Source organism: Callithrix jacchus, chromosome 9 (genome assembly GCF_049354715.1).
Source record: "Callithrix jacchus isolate 240 chromosome 9, calJac240_pri, whole genome shotgun sequence".
Taxonomy (NCBI): domain Eukaryota; kingdom Metazoa; phylum Chordata; class Mammalia; order Primates; family Cebidae; genus Callithrix; species Callithrix jacchus.
This window is the reverse complement of record NC_133510.1, coordinates 56,869,001-56,887,653: the sequence shown is the minus strand read 5'-3', so window position 1 is coordinate 56,887,653 and position 18,653 is coordinate 56,869,001. Positions and strand designations below refer to the sequence as shown.

General features: G+C 35.6%; 1 protein-coding gene across 4 annotated transcripts in view; it reads left to right on the top strand.

The window, feature by feature from the left end:
- MON2 (MON2 regulator of endosome-to-Golgi trafficking) overlaps positions 1-18,653 on the top strand; it is a 130,982-nt gene that overhangs the window by 90,314 nt on the left and 22,015 nt on the right. For 3 of the 4 annotated variants that reach the window (XM_002752680.6, XM_054238325.2, XM_078336205.1), the window contains 7 exons: positions 999-1,292; positions 3,844-4,042; positions 7,729-8,357; positions 12,521-12,664; positions 13,301-13,318; positions 13,607-13,735; positions 18,225-18,415. In XM_002752680.6, the coding sequence (XP_002752726.1) occupies positions 999-1,292; positions 3,844-4,042; positions 7,729-8,357; positions 12,521-12,664; positions 13,301-13,318; positions 13,607-13,735; positions 18,225-18,415 (1,604 nt within the window). The remainder of the gene's footprint in view (positions 1-998; positions 1,293-3,843; positions 4,043-7,728; positions 8,358-12,520; positions 12,665-13,300; positions 13,319-13,606; positions 13,736-18,224; positions 18,416-18,653) is intronic. The other variant, XM_002752681.7, reaches the window with a different exon arrangement.

Here is an 18,653-nt window from a genome sequence, read left to right as displayed (position 1 = left end):
GCACGCACCACCATGCCCAGCTAATTTTTTGTATTTTTAGTAGAGATGGGGTTTCACCATGTTTACCAGGATGGTCTCGATCTCTTGACCTCGTGATCCACCCGCCTCGGCCTCCCAAAGTGCTGGAATTACAGGCTTGAGCCACCGTGCCTGGCCCAATTTTTTTAAAAGGATAGTTGTGCCTGTGCTAAACATGTACAGGCTTTCTTGTCAGTATTACCTAAACAATACAGTATAACAACTATTTAGATAGCATTTACCTTGTGTTAGGTATTAAAAGTTGTCTAGTGATTACTTAATATGGGAGGATGTGTGTAGGCTATATGCAAATACTACATGATTTTATATAAGGGACTTGGGGATTTGTGGATTTGCATATGGGGTGGGAGGTCCTGAAACCAATCCCCCACGGATACTGAGGGATAACTATATTTTACTATTATTTTTCCCATTTTTACATGGGAAAGAATGTAAGCATGTTGTATATATAATTGCTCCCAAAGAGTGGGTGGCTAGTTCAGCAAAAATTACTACTGGATAGCACCTCGTTTATTTTACATTTATGTTCACAGTACTGAATTCTCTTCATTTTAACCATTGGCATAATTATTATTAATTTGTACTGTGGTTGACAATGAATTATAACATATGTTTAGAAACAGTAATTGCTCTTTACTTGTATGAAATTACAAACTTATTAAATAATAATAAGGAATTGTTATATCTAGGTGGTAGATATATCAATATGTTCAAGTTCGTTATACAATTCTTGTTTTTTTTAATGTTCTTGATTTTTTTTATAATAAAAAAGTAAAAAAATAAATGTTAGCAGAAGATTGTTTCTCCACTTTCTCCTGAAATCATGTAGAGATACTGACAGAGGAAAAGGTGTTTCACTGAACTTAGTCTACTAGGAAAGAGATTTTTGAAGTAATCGTTTTAAAGTGTGAAAAGTAAAATGAAACCTTGAATAAACTAATATTTTTTTACTTTGCTAGTGGAATATTTCAGATTATTTTTTCCAACGAGGGGAAACTATTGAAAAAGAACTAAATAAGGAAGAGGCATTACAGCAAAAGCAGGCAGAAGAGAAAGGAGTTGTTTTAAATCGGCCGTTCCACCCTGCACCACCATTTGATTGCTTGTGGTTATGTCTTTATGCAAAACTGGGTGAACTATGCGTGGATCCTCGTCCTGCTGTCAGGAAGAGTGCAGGGCAAACTCTGTTTTCTACAATTGGTGCACATGGAACTTTATTACAGCATTCAACCTGGCACACTGTTATTTGGAAGGTATTGTAAAATAAATTGGACTATCAGCTTTTAATGAGACATGCTTTTATATTAATACTTTTTCATTTAAACTTGTTTCTTTTAATTTTTAAAGAATTTCCATGCATTTGTTTATTTGACAAAACAGGAAATGTTAGCTGTGTCATGTTGTAAATTGTACCTCACACAGAGCAAATTAAATATTAACAGCCTTATCTCTGTTTCTGTTCTCATCTCTTATTGTCACTCTCTTGATTTCTGCCTTTGTCTCTCTTTTTCCCCCATTTTCCCAAATGGTAAAAACTAGGAGTTACTAAACCACAAAGGATAATTAATCCCTTACAATAGAGTGGAAAGCTTTTAGCGTTTTTGTTTGTTTTACTTTTGAGGTCTACTTATAGATATGTAATTTAAATAGAATCAAAAAATAATTTTATAAACAGATGAATATTAATAGCAATGAAATTTACTTGCAGACTCACCAAATAAAAGTAACCTCCAAATGGTATATTGTACATATAATGTTTATTCATTAAATTACAGTTTGTTTTTTTCTTCTTTTGAAACATCCTAATAAAATCAGCAGCTTGTTAGTAATCATTTCCTCTTTGCTAAAAGTCTCTTCTTTTTTGTTCCATCTGTTCCATTATGATAGAATTCTGTTTATAATCCTTTCACTTGCTTTTGTGAGTTTTTCAAATTAATAGACCTCAAAATGCCTTCTTAAAAAATTAATAGGCCAGGCATGGTGGCTTACGCCTGTAACCCCAGCACTTTGGGAGGCTGAGGCAGGAGGATCATCTGAGGTCAGGGGCTCAAGACCAACCTGGCCAATACGGTGAAACCCCATATCTACTAAAATTTTTTAAAAATTAACTGGGTGTGGTGGTGCACTCCTATAATGCCGGCTACTTGGGAAGCTGAGGTACGAGAATCTCTTGAACCTGGGAGGTGGAGGATGTGGTGTGCTAAGATCATGTCACTGCACGCCAGCCTGGGTGACAGAGTGAACCATCTCAAATATATATATATAATAACACTATATGGTCCCAAATAAAATAATCCAAAGCCCTGTTTTCTTTTTTCACTTTTTAATTTTTATTTTTTAAAGTAACACAATTACGTGTATTATAGTGAAAGCCCTCTTCTGTCTTATATTTCATTTCCATCCCATAGTTCCTCCTGAGATCACAAACATGCTTAATTCTCCCTTACAGTTTGTTTTTAATCTAATACTTTTCTGATTCTTATTGTCTTTTCAAGCAACTTCATTTTTTATCTTTTTGCTGCCTAATTGTTAATGATTTTTTCTCACACTCCTTGCATTGTCTTATCTTCTGTAATTAATTTCCAGATTATTCTACTTCAGTCTCTTAAACATTAGAGTGTAACGGAATTACCTTGAAGACTTTTTAAAGCATAGATTGCTGAGCCACTGTTGTCTGCTCTCCCCGAGCCTGAGTTTCTGATTATTTTGGCCTGGACTGAGGCCTGAGAATTTCCATTTCTATCAAGTTCCTAGGTAGTATTTGATGTTGCTGGTATTAGTTCAGAGACCACACTTTGAGAACACAGAAATTGTTCATATCCTATAGTTGGTCTCTTTTGTGTGTGTGAGATAGGGTCTTGCTCTGTCACCCAGGCTTGAGTGCAATGGTCAGATTATAGCACACTACAACCTTGACCTGCTGGGCTCAAGTGATCCTCCCACATCAGCCTCTCGAGTAGCTGGGACTATGGACTCACACTATCCAGTTAATTTTAATTTCTTTTTTTGAGACAGGTTCTCACTCTGTTGCCCAGGCTGGAGTGCAGTGGCATGATCAAAGCTCACTGCCACCTCAGCCTCCCCTGGTGGTTCAGGTGATCGTCTCACCTCAGCCTTCTAAGTAGCTGGGACTACGGATGTATACCACAACACTTGGCTAATTTTTGTATTTTTTTTGTAGGGACTGGGCTTCACCATTTTTGCACGAGCTGGTCTTGAACTCCTGGGCTCAAGCCATCTGCCCACCTTGGCCTCCCAAAGTGCCAGGATTACAGATGTGAGCCACTGTGCCCAGCCTTAATTTTTTATATTCCATGATAAATTTAAGAATGTTTAATTAAGGCCTCGCACTGTAGCTCACATCTGTAATCCCAGCACTTTGGGAGGCTGAGGCGAGTGGATCACCTCAGATCAGGAGTTTGAGACCAGTCTGGCCAATATGATGAAACCCTGTCTCTACTAAAAATACAAAAATTAGCTGGATGTGTTGGCGGGCTCCTGTAATCCCGGCTACTCAGGAGTCTGAGTCAGGAGAATCACTTGAACCCAAGAGGAGGAGGTTGCAGTAAGCTGAGATTGCACCAGTGCTCTCCAGCCAGGGTGACAGAGCGAGACTTCTTCTTAAAAAAAAAAAAAAGAATGTATAATTATCTCTGTTGGTCAGTTTCCTCCAATATATAGAGATTGATAAGATTGTCAAGTATATTTTTGTAACACTTTCTAGATTCCTATGCTGTTGCTCCTATGCTATTACTTAAGCTATATTATCAATGCTTTTTATATGACATTTTTATAAATATTTAGGTACTCTTTCATCTACTGGACAGAGTTCGAGAGTCCTCTACCACTGCAGACAAAGAAAAGATTGAGTCTGGAGGTGGCAATATTCTCATTCATCATTCAAGGGACACAGCAGAGAAGCAATGGGCTGAGACATGGGTATTAACGTTGGCTGGGGTAGCAAGGATCTTCAACACTAGAAGATATTTGCTGCAACCTCTAGGTATACATATATATATATTTTTTCTGGTTATGCAAGTAATTAATGTTAAAGGAAATTTGGAAAATACAATTATTTTAGAGTTCATATACAGTGCTACTACCTAAGAATAATCTATCTTAGCTTAGTCTTTATGTGTGGTGTATGTGTAAGCATGTGTGTTTTCATTCATTTCATTGATAAATTATTTAATGTGTACCTACTGTGGTCTAGCCTCTAGGGAATACAATGAAAGGCTAAATACACATCATTTTTGCTATCATAGGCATGAAGGAGTAGCCATAATTACATAAATAAAGGCAAAATTGGTACAGTGACATGTTGCAAAGGAATGGTACATTGTGAGCTTCAATAGGTACTTGACCTGGCCAGTGAGTTCCACATGGGCTTTGATAAAGCTATAGTTTTTCTGAGATCTGAAGGGTAAGTAGGGGTTCATCAGGCAAGGGTAAGATGAAGTGTGGAGAGCCTTATAGTCAATGAGAGAATGTAAAAAAGACAGGAGAAGATTGAGGAAAAGAGATGGCAGACTCTAGCATGTTTAAAGGTCTAGAATGAAGAAAATAAGAGTTTGATTCTCAGCAAGATTGAAAGGTAGGGAAAGGCCATATCCAGATCATGTACAGTGTGTTAGGAGAAAGTTAGGAGGCTAGGCAGGGTGGCTCTTGCCTATAATCTCAACACTTTGGGAGGCTGAGGCATTAGGAAAGCTTGAGCCCTGGAGTTTGAAACCAGCCTGAGCAATATAATGAGATCTTGTCTCTACAAAAATTTTTAAAAAATTGTTCAAATGTGGTGGTATGCACCTGCAATCCCAGCTACTTGGGAGGCTGAGGTGCAAGGCTTGCTTGAGTGTGGGATATGGAGATTTGTGCAGTTAGCCAAGATCGTCCCAGTGCACTCAAATCTGGATGACAGAGTGAAAACCTGTTTCAAAAAAAAAAAAAAAGTTAGGACTTCATCCTAAGAACAATTACAAGATATAATTCATGATTTGACATGATCAGATATGCACTTCAAAAAGATCACAAAGTGCATATCTTAGTGTGTATGTAGAATGGAATAGAAACAAGGAAGGATGGCAGGGTGTTGTTAGACTGCTTAGGAAGCTGTTGGTGGCGTATCAGTGGTTCTTAAACAGGGCCCATTCTACTCCCATTGGACATTTGGCAACTCTGGAGACATTTTTAGTTGTCATAACTGGGGAAGGGGTGAGTGTTACTGCTGTCTGGGGAAGGTAGAGGCAAGGGTTAATGCTACACATCTTACAGGGCACATCTTACAATGCAGTCTCCTATAACAAAGAATTATCCAACCAGAAATGTCAGTGGTACCAAGACTGAGAAACCCAGTTGCCGAGTATACTTTTAATTCTGGCAGTAGTACTGGTGGTGGTAGAAAAATGTGAAGAGATACTTTTGTATATAGTTTTGTACATAATTATTTTTGTTTTGTTTTGTTTTTTTGAGACAGAGTTTCACTCTTGCTACCCAGGCTGGAGTGCAATGGCAGCATCTCAGCTCACCGCAACCTCCGCCTCCTGGGTTCAGGCAATTCTCCTGCCTCAGCCTCCTGTGTAGCTGGGATTACAGGCACACACCACCATGCCCAGCTAATTTTTTGTGTTTTTAATAGAGATGGGGTTTCACCGTGTTGACCAGGATGGTCTCGATCTCTTGACCTCATGATCCATCCGCCTTGGCCTCCCAAAGTGCTGGGATTACAGGCTTGAGCCACTGCACCTGGCCAGTTTTTGTATTTTTAATAGAGACAGGTTTCATCATATTGGCCAGGCTGGTCTAGAATTCCTGACCTCAGGTGATCCACATTCCTTGGACTCCCAAGGTGCAGGGATTACAGACATGAGCCACTGCAACCAGCCCTCAATTTTTAATAAAAAAATATGGTGGGGGAAGATGCATATAACTAGGCAGGTGTTACAGTTTGTCCAGAGTAGGCAGATAGTACCTATTGTTCTGTAGCAGACCTACTTCAAGCTTTCTTATTAACTGACTGACTTTTTTATTAACTCAGGTATTTGGGTTTGTCCCTTTTTAAAAAAAAAAAAAAAACTAGTCATTTATAGCCTTTGCAAAACGAAAGTCCTTAAACCTTGATTATTTATTTTACATGTTTCATAGCCTACTTATATTATACTGCTTTGAAAAATATCAATTTTCCCAATTTTTTGCATCATTTTAATGCAAGTATGTAGATAATAATTCATGTTATTAACAAGCCATTAGGATTGTTGGCTGTAGGAAAAAGATCTGGCCAGACGTGGTAGCTCACGGCTATAATCCCAGCCAGCCCTTTGGAAGGCCAAGTCAAGAGGACTGCTTGAGCCCAGCCTGGGCAACATGGTAAAACCGTATTTCTACAAAAAAATACAGAAATAAGCCAAGCGCGGTGGGGTGCATCTGTAGTCCCAGCTACTCGGGAAGCTGAGATGGGAGGATCACTTGAGCCCAGGAGTTCAGGACCAGACTGGACATCATAGAGAGACTCCATCTCTACAAAAAATAATTAAAAAATAAATTAGCCAGGCACGGTGGCATGTGACTGTGGTCCCAGCCACTTGGTAGGCTGAGGTGGGAGCCCAGTGAGCCATGATCATACCATAAGACACTCCAGCCTGGGTAACAGAGTGAGATACCATTTCTTTAAAAAAGAAACAAAGGGCCGGGCGCGGTGGGTTGCACCTGTAATCCCAGCACTTTGGGAGGCCGAGGCGGGTGGATCAACGAGGTCAAGAGATCGAGACCATCCTGGTCAACATGGTGAAACCCCGTCTCTACTAAAAATACAAAAAATTAGCTGGGCATGGTGGCGCGTGCCTGTAATCCCAGCTACTCTGGAGGCTGAGGCAGGAGAATTGCCTGAACCCAGGAGGCGGAGGTTCCGGTGAGCCGAGATGGCGCCATTGCACTCCAGCCTGGGTAACAAGAGAGAAACTCCGTCTCAAAAAAAAAAAAAAAAAGAAAAAAAAGAAACAAAAAGTTCTGCAGCTATAAAATCACTTAAATACGAAAACTAAAGTATAAACTTAAGATTTATGGAATGTAATACAGTTTATCTTAAATATTTAGACCAATAATAAAATGTGTTATACTAAGTTACAACTTTTCCAATGATTATTTGATTAAGAATGAGAACATCTTACTTAATCATTAATAAAGGTAGATGGATAGACTGAAGATGTTACTGAAATGCTTTTGTTTCAATCTCATTGATTTATTTTTCTGTTCTTCTTAGGCAGAAGTACTAGGAAGTGGTATAAATATGTATAAGTACATACATATTTTTGGGTTAAAAATTTTTTTTTAATTTTAATAGCTTTCGGGGTACAAGTGGTTTTTGGTTACATCAATGAATTATATAGTGGTGAAATCTGAGGTTTTAATGTACCCATCACCTACCTGAGTTGTTTTTAAGATTGAAACATTATTTGATGTCATCCTCTTCTTGCTGCCGTTTGTTCCTATATCTGAAAAAAATTTTTTGCTAGATTTCTAGGTTGGGATAATTTTAATTCCCATTGTTAGTACCTTAGTACTTAGTCATATATTTTCCAGTTCTGTGGGATTTTAAGCAGAAAAATTAAGCAAATATGCTTTCAAATGTCTAATATTAAGAGAAAATTTGATTACTTTTATGATAATGTTTTTTTTTTTCTTTTCCTAATATAGGAGATTTTTCAAGAGCTTGGGATGTTCTTCTTGACCATATACAATCAGCAGCACTCAGCAAAAACAATGAAGTGTCTCTGGCTGCTTTGAAAAGCTTCCAGGAAATTTTACAGATTGTGTCTCCTGCCAGAGACTTGGATAAGCCTGAGACACCACCTGTAGTTAATGTACCTGTGCCTGTTCTTATAGGGCCCATATCAAACCCTGGCATGAGCAGGCCATTTGTAAGAACAGATTCCATTGGAGAAAGACTTGGAAGATATAGTAGCTCCGAGCCACCCATTGTTACTGATGAGCTTGAAGATTTGAATCTATGGTGGGCTGCGTGGAATACCTGGTATAGAATTGGATCTGAAAGTACTAAGCCTCCTATTACTTTTGATAAACTAACTTTTATTCCTAGCCAGCCTTTTCTTACAGCTTTAATTCAGATATTTCCAGCTCTCTACCAACACATAAAAACTGGTTTCAACATGGATGACTTGCAAAAGTTGGGAGTCATATTGCACAGTGCTATTTCAGTCCCAATAAGTTCAGATGCATCCCCTTTTATTCTTCCATCTTATACCGAAGCAGTTTTGACAAGTTTACAGGAAGCTGTACTTACAGCTTTAGATGTTCTCCAAAAGGTAATATAATTTTAGTGGCTAAGTAATAATGCATATAGTTCTCTGAATTTTTTTTATTTTGCTATATATTTGGGGGGATAAATTGTAGATCATCAAGATTGTTGTGTATGTATACATTGGGATAAATTGAGGATTGTCATGATCTAGGTATTTTGAAAACTTGTGATTTTCTGCTATATTTTGAAAGGTAATTCATGTATATTTTGAATCTTAAAGAAGCTACCTGCATCCTCATGTTTCACTTGAACAGGATTTTTGGTTTGCTATGCAAGTCTTCAAAAGAGGATATAATATTTGGAATAACTGTTTTAGTAAAGTACTTTTATGATTAGAAAATTAATAAGCAGTGAGATTACATTATTTTTTTCATCTGTGCTTAAATTTAGCTCTGAAATTATTGAAAGCCTACATTAAAAAAGAAATTTATAAAAAGTATTTTTCCTGTTTTTAAAGAGATTTATTTTTACTATGTGTATTTTGTTATTACCAAAAAAAAGTATTCAGACAAACATCTAAAATTATTGAGCAAATTCAGATTAGCAAGCAAGACTAGATCAAATTCAAAGTATTTTTTAGACTATCAAGAAAAATTGGTAGCACAATTCACAGCCATCAAAATGCTAAGCCAAAAAATGCCAACTATGTAGCCAGCCTGTCCAGCAAAGTGAAGACGTTCTAATAAGATTGGAGTAGATCTAGATTCTGATCACACATGTTGTCAGTAACCATTTGTGTAGTGTAAATTAAATTTCTGATTAACCGATTGAATGCTACCCAACTGAAATGATAAAAATTTTCACAGTGAGAATGGTGATATTTCTGCTATACCACAATACCTCTTAATTAGTTCTGGAAGAAGTTTAGCTGAGCAGCAGTTCTTAATCTGTTTAACCGTAGTTGCATTGTGCGGGAAATGTAAAGAAACTAAAAATTTATGAGAGTCTGGCATTTAAAAAAATTCAGTGTAGGGGTATTGGTTTTCTACAATTAAACTCAAAACATCTGTTTTTATTTTCAATAGGAAAGAAAAGAGAAAAGTAGCCTGTCAATAATTACTCTCCCCCTGTCCCTTGGACATGCAGATAAGTTGCTTATAGACTACAGGGGATGGAAGAGTTATCAGAAAAGAAGATAAGACATAGGCCTTTTGAGATGCCTGTAATCTGGTACTCTCATTCAGATCATTGATTCAGGTTTTTATATATGTGTACAGGATAAACAAGAAACAACGTTTTTGTTTTGTTTTGTTTTGTTTTCAGAAACAAAGTATAAATTTTATTTTTTAAAAACTCTGCTTTAGCCGTGAGAAAAAAAGTAGAATATCCTAACTACTAGTAATTTGTTCTGAGCTTTTAATAGCTTTGAAAACAAAATATACCTTCAGTTTGAAACTTAGGGTTATTGTTGTTTATATTATTTTAAAATTATTAATGTTCACACTAGCCATTGTTGTACTGTATGATCACCTAAATGATGTAGTTTCATAGATCTTGAATGTGAGATTTTTAATGGATCTCTAGTATCTCCTAACAGAAAAATGTATATTTTATTATCAGAGTGTTTTTATGTTTTCTTCCACAGGTGTCACAACATTTTCGCACAAGGCAAATTTACCTGCCTTTGTACTTCATCCTTAAACTAATAGTTATCCAGCAAAACATTTTGTTGGTTAAAAGCTATTTTCTTTCCTATGAGAAAAACTGATTTCTGATATTATGTATTCTTTCTAAAGAGGAGCATTTATGTTGTCTTCCTCAGTGCTTTTATATTGTTTAGGACTTCAAGTTCTCAGTCTTCTCTTTGTTCTCAAATCACCAGTTCCCAGCCAAGTTGACGTAGTTATGTGTGCTAATTTATTTATTTATTGCCAAGTTATTTTAGCATGTGTAGAGGAGCCAGGAATTTAATTATCTGCCTTTTATGTGTGCTTTACTGTAAGTCTTGAGGTCAGGAAACTGCATCTGTCTTATTTACTGCTAAACTTCTTAGGTGGCTGGAAACTGTATCCGCGTTCATCACCAGGGCTGCCCAAGTTGAGCTCCAGGAGACAGCATCACACTGTATGTGAATGATGCCCTTGGAGTGTGTGACAAAGCCCTGTTCTAAATAACATGGGCAAGTTTCTTAATCTTTCTATACTTCAGCTTCCTTATCTATAAAGTAAAAATAATAAATCTACAACTTTTTGCTTCTTAAGTGGGATATTTTTAAGGCCCTTAGTGCTGGGCGTGAGTTAAACATCCAGTAAATGTTAGCTGTTGTTATTTTCATCTCTAAGTTCTCTAGCAAAGTCTTAGTATGTGCCAGGCACTGAATGGATTACTATTAAATGAGTTAGTAAGTGAAATTTTAAACAATATAAGAAATTGGATATTCAGTATTTTTTCTTGCCTTCACATACACAGCTTTCAAGGACTAATAGGAGATATCCAGATTGCTTATTGATTCTTAGCTTTTGAACTAAAATTTGTTATCAGGTTTATTCTATAGACTTTTCTGATATTCAAACTTAAGAATACTGAAGAAAAACCCATAAAAACTTTTTCTTAGATGGAGTTTGTTGTTAAAAAATTGTGGGTTCAAAATTATGCATTTTAAAGTCCCAAAATTGCTCTATAAATCAACTATAACACTATTAGTATATTTTCTTTTTTTATAAAGGATGATTGAAAATCAAAATGTATAATCAAAGTCATTAATTTGTGTTAACATACTTACAAAGAAATTGTAATACTTAGTTTTCTCAGGTACCTACATGTGCTTCTTTGGTTGTTGTTAGTCATTTAAAATAAAAGAATGCATTTAGAGTAATTCAGTCTCCTTTTCCACCATAATTACTACTTGTTTACTTCTAAGAGTTAAGACCCAGCAAGAGGTTAATGGAGAAGAAAGGAGAACGATAAGCAGTCAGCAAAGAGAATTTTTAGACTATATAAATTTTACTATTCAAATTCTTCATTATTTTTGAGAAAAAAAAATATTGAGATGGTATTAGATGGCTTTATACTACTTTTTTACATTATAATTATAGAACAGTCAAACTTAGGTGTAGGCAGCACTTGCATATCTATTTTCTCTGTCAGTGTAGTTTTAGCTAAAACTTTCATTATAGCTAAATGGTTACATCTCCTCTAAGGGAAAATGAAACTCATGTGTTATCTGATAAGTTAAAGGCCCTGGAGTGCATACGTTTTGTACATATTTTTAAAGAAATTTTAAAAAAATGTTAAACGCTTTGAATTTTGGTTTAGTATATTTTAAGAGTGCCTTCACTCTCAGGCATAAAGTAATCGTGCTTTTTGTCTTATAAAGCACAAGTATATTTTAGACACTTCATAAATAATATCATTAATATTTTTCTCACAGAAATGAAGACTTAGGAAAATATGAAAATAAAAAATAAATTTGTGGCTAGAAAAAAAACTCAAAAGATTTAAGTATTTTCAACACATTTGAATAATTAAAGTCTACAGTGTCATGAGATATATTTTATTCTTTCTTCCTATCAAATTATTTGAAGAAATCTGGAGACACTAGTTACTATTTATTAAAATGTTATTTTCTTATATTAACATTTTAATTTATTTTGAATCAAATCTATATATTTAGATACCTTTTACATTAAATATACACAGCCCTGTTAAAAATTAATCCATTCTTTTTTTTTTTTAGAAACAAATATTCATAGATGACTTATTTTCCCAACTGTAGCATACATGTTTATTTGTTAAAGTTGGTGGGCCAGCCATGGTGCAGAAATCAGATGTCATTTCACTGAACTGATATCACTAAATTTGAAGTCAGTGCCATTGTGCTCAGTCACACATCCTTAATGGCCTAGTGTCTGTATTACTGAACAAATGATCAGATTGTAGAACCTGAGGACTGCCTGGGACTTCTCTTTGTTTGCTCTTTTTCTATTCTGTTAAGAAATAAATTACACTTTAAAAAAAAGAACATTATTTTAGCTGATTAACAGTTTCAGCCTATACATTATTTATAACAGTTTAAAATAGTTTGTGTCCTGCAGGGCTTAGAAAAGATGGTGTAATACGTAAGATAAGACAGTTTTTAAGATTCTCTAGTTAAACAAATATATATACAGTAAAGAATTTAATGGAGTTCAGAGTATGCATTCTAATGTTCATATTTTGTTTTTATAGGCCATTTGTGTAGGACCAGAAAACATGCAGATAATGTATCCAGCTATATTTGACCAGTTATTGGCATTTGTAGAATTTTCCTGTAAACCTCCGCAGTATGGACAGCTGGAAACAAAGCACATTGCAAATGCAAAATATAATCAGGTAATTTCCTGTAAATTTTATTTACTTTGTAAGATTTCATGGCTTCAAATACAGTTCCACTTAAGATGGACTTTCATTATCTCAGAAAAAGATACTTTTCACTCACAAATATACTTACAGATGTCTGTTAACAGTATAAGCTTAATAGAAATATTGTTTGGGAAACCAGTTCTGTGTTCTTTTTCTCCTCATTTATGACTTTCCTCTTCCAGCTGGTTCTTCAGAAAGTTTGACCTTTCATATTACTCTACAGTCCATCTTTCTTGAAGAATTTACGTTCCTTTGTACCTCTTTCTTGGTTGCCCCATTCCAATATGAAACAGCTTCTAAATCCCTAAGTCTAATCTTACTTAAAATAGATACCTGCCATGCAAGATGAAGAAATTATTTGTACCAAATAAGAAGTTGTACACTACTGGTGTAAAATTTAGTTGGATTTTACATAAAATATTTTTATAGCCATAGTTGGCAAATTTTATCTTTGGCTTAGGGGAAAAGTAAATTTCTGAATGCATGCACATGCTGATTTTGCTCACTCAACATAAAAATTATAATTTTATATCTTCCAAAAGTAGTTTTAATATGTATTAACTTTTCTCATTCTATTTGTCTTGCAACACAATGGAATCACAATAGATCCAACTATTTGCACCGGTGAGTTAAATTTCCTAAAATTGTCCTAACCTATTGGCAACAAATAAAGTACATCTTTCCCGGTTCTTGGTAGAATGCTCTGTGTGCTTTTTCCAATAGTTTTAATTTTTGCCTGTTGAAAAATATTTTTTTCATGAAGTACATATCTCTTTGAAAACTTTGCATGTAATATAACCTGACCTAAAAGCAAGACCTGAACTTTAAGACAAATATGCTTTCCCTTTGAAAACAATATGATTAAATTAATCCCATTTATTTTTAACTGCGTGTGAAAATATTACTTTCTAGGCGGAATGGGTAGCCTTGAATTATGTGCCATTTGCTGAAAGGTCTTTAGAAGTAGTTGTGGATTTATACCAAAAAACAGCGTGTCACAAAGCAGTGGTGAATGAGAAAGTGCTCCAGAATATTATTAAGGTATCTTTTTTTTATTTCTACACTTCCATTAGATGGTGAGGACATTATTGAAATTATTCCTTAGGTGTAATATATTATTATATTGGGATAAATGGAAAATATAATTTGTATTATTATTTATAATGACTTTTTTCCAATATTCATGAATTGTATTTAGCAAGCCATTTTTCTAAAGTATGAGAAGTTCTTTTTAGTGAAAAATATTTTAACATACATGTGCATTAAATATGTTAGAGTTCTTACATTTTGCCACATAAGACAATGAGGATCCTGTTTCTTAGGACAGTATTTCTCAAGCTTCACGGTTGGTGAGGATTTAGGGAGAAATTAACAATGCAGCCCATATACTTAACTGAATATGCATGCTGAGTTTTTTAAAGCCACTTTTTTACTGTATGGACAGCCATTTAAAAAATTCTTGTTGATTGTACTCTATTCCTCTAAGGCTTATTTCTTGTTTTCCCCTCTGTTTTGAAGGACTTAACCCTAAACCGTGTTCTTCCTCTACCATGTGGATATACCTTATATTGATTGTATAAATACCACAACTTGAGCTGTCTTCTCTCAAGACTCATCTGTTCCCACATTTCTTCATTGGTGATTTTTTTCACTTTTCTTTCAGCATCTTATACAAGGATTATTAAGCCTTTGATACTATAAGAATTTTCTCTCAACTGTACATCCTACTCAAATTGTCATCCTCTTTCAGCTTTCCTTTATTCCCATATCCCTTAAACAGTTTGTGGCCTTCACCTAGTCACCACTCATTCTTTGCCTGTTGTGTGTTGGCCTACGTCCGTATTGCTCTACAGAAACTGCTTTCTCAAAGTTACAAAAGACCAAATCTTCACATCCTAAGTCCTTTTCTAGTGATTTATCTTCCTTGTAGCATGGTACTGGCCTTCTGAAAGCTGAGCATTCTAAAAGCTCTTTCTTCCCTTGACTTTTATGATACTTTTCTCTCCTCACTGCTTACCTCACCAAAACTATCCCCTCTCTTCATTTACTGAGCGTGTTTTTAAAGCATTTTTCGACAAGTTACTAGTACTTTTTAAATGAATAAAATGATTCTTACATTTAATAATTCAATATAGAGAATAAAGAAAGGCAAACAAGTAATAATACAGTATGTTAAGTGCTAGCTAGGTAAAGACCATAGTAGAGGCTTTGCATTTGGGTAGCCTGACTTCAGATAGTCCACTATTGGCTTACTGTTTTATGACTTTTGGCAAATTGACCTATGTGAGCATGTTTCTCACCTGTAAAGAATAATACCAACACTACTTTCATGTCTTAACTATATTACGAGAATCCATTGAGGTATGGCATTTAATGATGCTTGCCAAGTAGTCAGTGCTGAATAAAAATTGAGTTTCTCTGAAAGACAAAAAACTAAGTAAATTGCTGAGGGGATTTGGGCAGGAATTAATAGAGATGACACTTGAAGGGGTTAAGAGATTAAAAAGGAGGAGGCAGGTATTATAAGTAAATTAAGCAGTATAAAAGATCATGGTGTATATTTAAGAAATGTTGAGAAATTCAGTTCAGGACCTGGGATATGTCTGACAAGATAACTGTCGGTCTTTTAAGCTATCATAAGATCAGACTTTGTTCTTTAACCATTGAAGGATTGAATACCAAAGAGTGATATGAATCACTTTGTATATATATATTTTTTAGAGACAGAGTTTTACTCTGTCACCTAGGCAGGAGTGGAGTGGCATAGCTCTAACTTACTGCACGCTTGAGCTCCTGATCCCATGTGATCTTCCTGCCTCAGCCTTTCGAGTAGCTGGGATTACGGGCAGATACCACTACCACCCCCAGCTGATTTTTAAATTTTTTGTAGAGACTGGATCTTAATGTGTTGCCCAGGCTGGTCTCTGACCTCAGGCAGTCCTCTAACCTCTTTCTCCTAAAGCACTGGGATTATAAGTGTGAGCCACTGTGCCTGGCTCAGTTTATATATATAACATAAAACATATGTCACTGAAGTCTCTGCCTCCTGGTTTCAAGCAATTCTTCCACCTCCGCCTCCTGAGTAGCTGGGACTAAAGGCGCACACCATCACACCTGGCTAATTTTTGTATTTTTAGTAGAGATGGGGTTTCACCATGTTGGCCAGGCTGGTCTTGAACTTCTGACCTCAAGTGATACACCCACCTCAGCCTCCCAAAGTGCTGGAATTAAAGGCATGAACCACCATGTCCAGCCACTCAGTTTGTATTTCTAGAAGAGTTAAATTATGTCTTTTCTATAATCCCATTTTGTTGGTACCACTTACCACATTGTTTTGTGGTTGATTGGACAAGGCTCTTTCTCCAAAATTGTGAACCTTGTGGTCGCAGACAATCACTGAGCACATGCTATATACCAGTTTCTGTTTAGTTTTGTAAACATTTTTAAAAATAAAATGTATAAATTGAATGGATCTGCTATGCAGAACGTTTTCTTGATTTTAGTAAAATATCAATAACAGTAATACCCCATACTTTTATCTTAGCTTGAGTTATAAAATGTGAACTCAGAATGGCCCATGTATCACTTAGTATTCTTTTGGTTGCAAATGACATACACTCAGGCTCTGACCAGCTTTAACAATAAAGGGAATTTTTTGGCATGCTTACTTGGAAAATTCAAAGATAAAGGAAGGGCTTTGATTTGTTGATCCAGTGGTTCAGCAGTATTATCAAAAAACACCATTTTTTTTCTAGAAAGTTCTGCTAAGAATTGACCATATCATTTTTTCTTCGTAGCTGTAGGCCAGTAATAGGATTATGTATCCGATAGGGAGAAAGAGAGAGAGACAGTGTGTATGTTCATGCGCACACACATTCACACACTTGTATTCTTCTTAAGTTCCTAAAATCAATTTTTAGTGAACCAGCTTAGGTCCCATACCCACTCTTAAGCCAATGATTATGGCCAGGGAAACGGAGTGGATTCATTGGCTTGATCAGCTCTGTCATCCCTTTGCCTGACTTCCCAAACTATAAGTAGGGACAGTTCTTCCCAAAGCACATGGATTGTATGGAGGTGGAAGGAGGGGAAGGGGATAAATAGATTCTGGGTGTGTTCATTATCTGTTAATGAAGGCCCATTTCATGCTACTATGTAATGGTTAATATATATACTGTGTGAATACTCTGTAATAATTGGGTATTACTATCCTCAGTTGAGTGTGGAAGGTGATGATACTTGGTTTTATATCCTTGAAATATGATAATTTATCTTTTCTACACTTTCTTAGACCAGAATTTTTACTGTAATGCAAATCGCCTGACAGTATGCCAAAACTGTTTGTTGATGGTGCTCTGTGTTAGTTTGCTATGATGTTTTGGTCAATCTAGTGTTCTAATTGCCAGATAGAGCTGTGATCAGAGAAATTCTGAAGCTCCAAATTAGTTCTTTTAATAAATAAAAGCCACCTGTCTCAAAAGTTGATCACCTAAAAAAATGTCACTATACTCAGTCACTGTATGTCTAGTCACTGTACGTAACTCAAATGCTCTACTCCTGTACCCTCAGTGGTCAAATCTTAAATTACCAGTTTTCCTGAAATATTTGGAGAAGGAAAAAAGGTACACAAAAAATATTAGAGTAGGATATAAAACTCAAATAATTTTACAGATAGAACATACAACTTCAAAGTATTGATATTTTATGTTGTATTTACTGTTCCCTTGCCATGAGTGGGAAAATTCAGTCATGTATTGCTTAAGTGTAGAGATATGTTTGAGAGATCCATCGTTAGGCCATTTCACTGTTGTCTGAACATCAGTCATAGTGGACTTACAGAAACCGAGGTGGTATAGCATCCTTTGCACCTATGCTATATGGTCTAACCTATGTATGTGGCAGATGACTGTATAAGCAATATTGACCCTTTGTAGATGGTATATCCACATCAGCCAAATTACTTTTTGCTGAGAGAACTATGGCAGAATTTATGATTCCATAACATCAGGTTAAGAAAAGCTGCAGGATTGTGTTTCCTACTCTTAACTTTTCAGATAATATCCCTATTATTAATGATGAAAAACAAGTTCAAAAAGTTATTTTTTTAGGTTCATTGTTTATAAGATAGAGACAGGATTTAAAAATATATCTTTCCAGGCAGTATTTAAAGACCATGTCTGAGAATTGGCCTTTCTGGGAAATAGTATCCTTTTTAAAATGAAAATACCATCCCTTTTGTTTTTGAGATGGAGTCTCACACTCTCACCCAGGCTGTAGTGCAGTGGCGCGATCTCGGCTCACTGCAGTCTCCACCTCCTGGGTTCAAGCAATTCTCCTGTCTCTGCCTCTGGAGTAGCTGGGACTACAGGTGTGTGCCACCATGCCCAGCTAATTTTTTTGAAAAATACCATCCTTTTTAAAATGAAAATACTTATGCTACTTTTTTTATCTGCTGTGGTTTTTCTTAAGTAATTAAAATTGTGTGTGTATGTTTGAATTAATACTTATATTAAACTGTTTTTATTTTCAGACTCTTAGGGTTCCTCTCAGTTTGAAGTATTCCTGCCCTTCTGAAAGCACATGGAAACTAGCAGTATCCTCTCTCCTCAAGGTTCTTTCTATTGGGCTACCTGTTGCCCGGCAGCATGCTTCTTCTGGAAAATTTGACAGTATGTGGCCAGAACTTGCCAATACTTTTGAAGATTTTCTCTTTACTAAAAGGTCAGCTCATTCATTTTTAAAATTAAGACAATCTTTCAAGAAGTGGTACATTATATCTTCACTTGCTCTAAAAACAGTTTTTATCTTTATTAACAAAGTAATTGATTATTAAGGTTGCTAGATTGTATTAAAAACATAGGCATTTATCCACTGGGTACATTATCCATGAACAATGGAGATTTTTGCTTTTTGTATTGCTTTTGGTTATAAGATAGGAATATCATATATAAAGCAATAT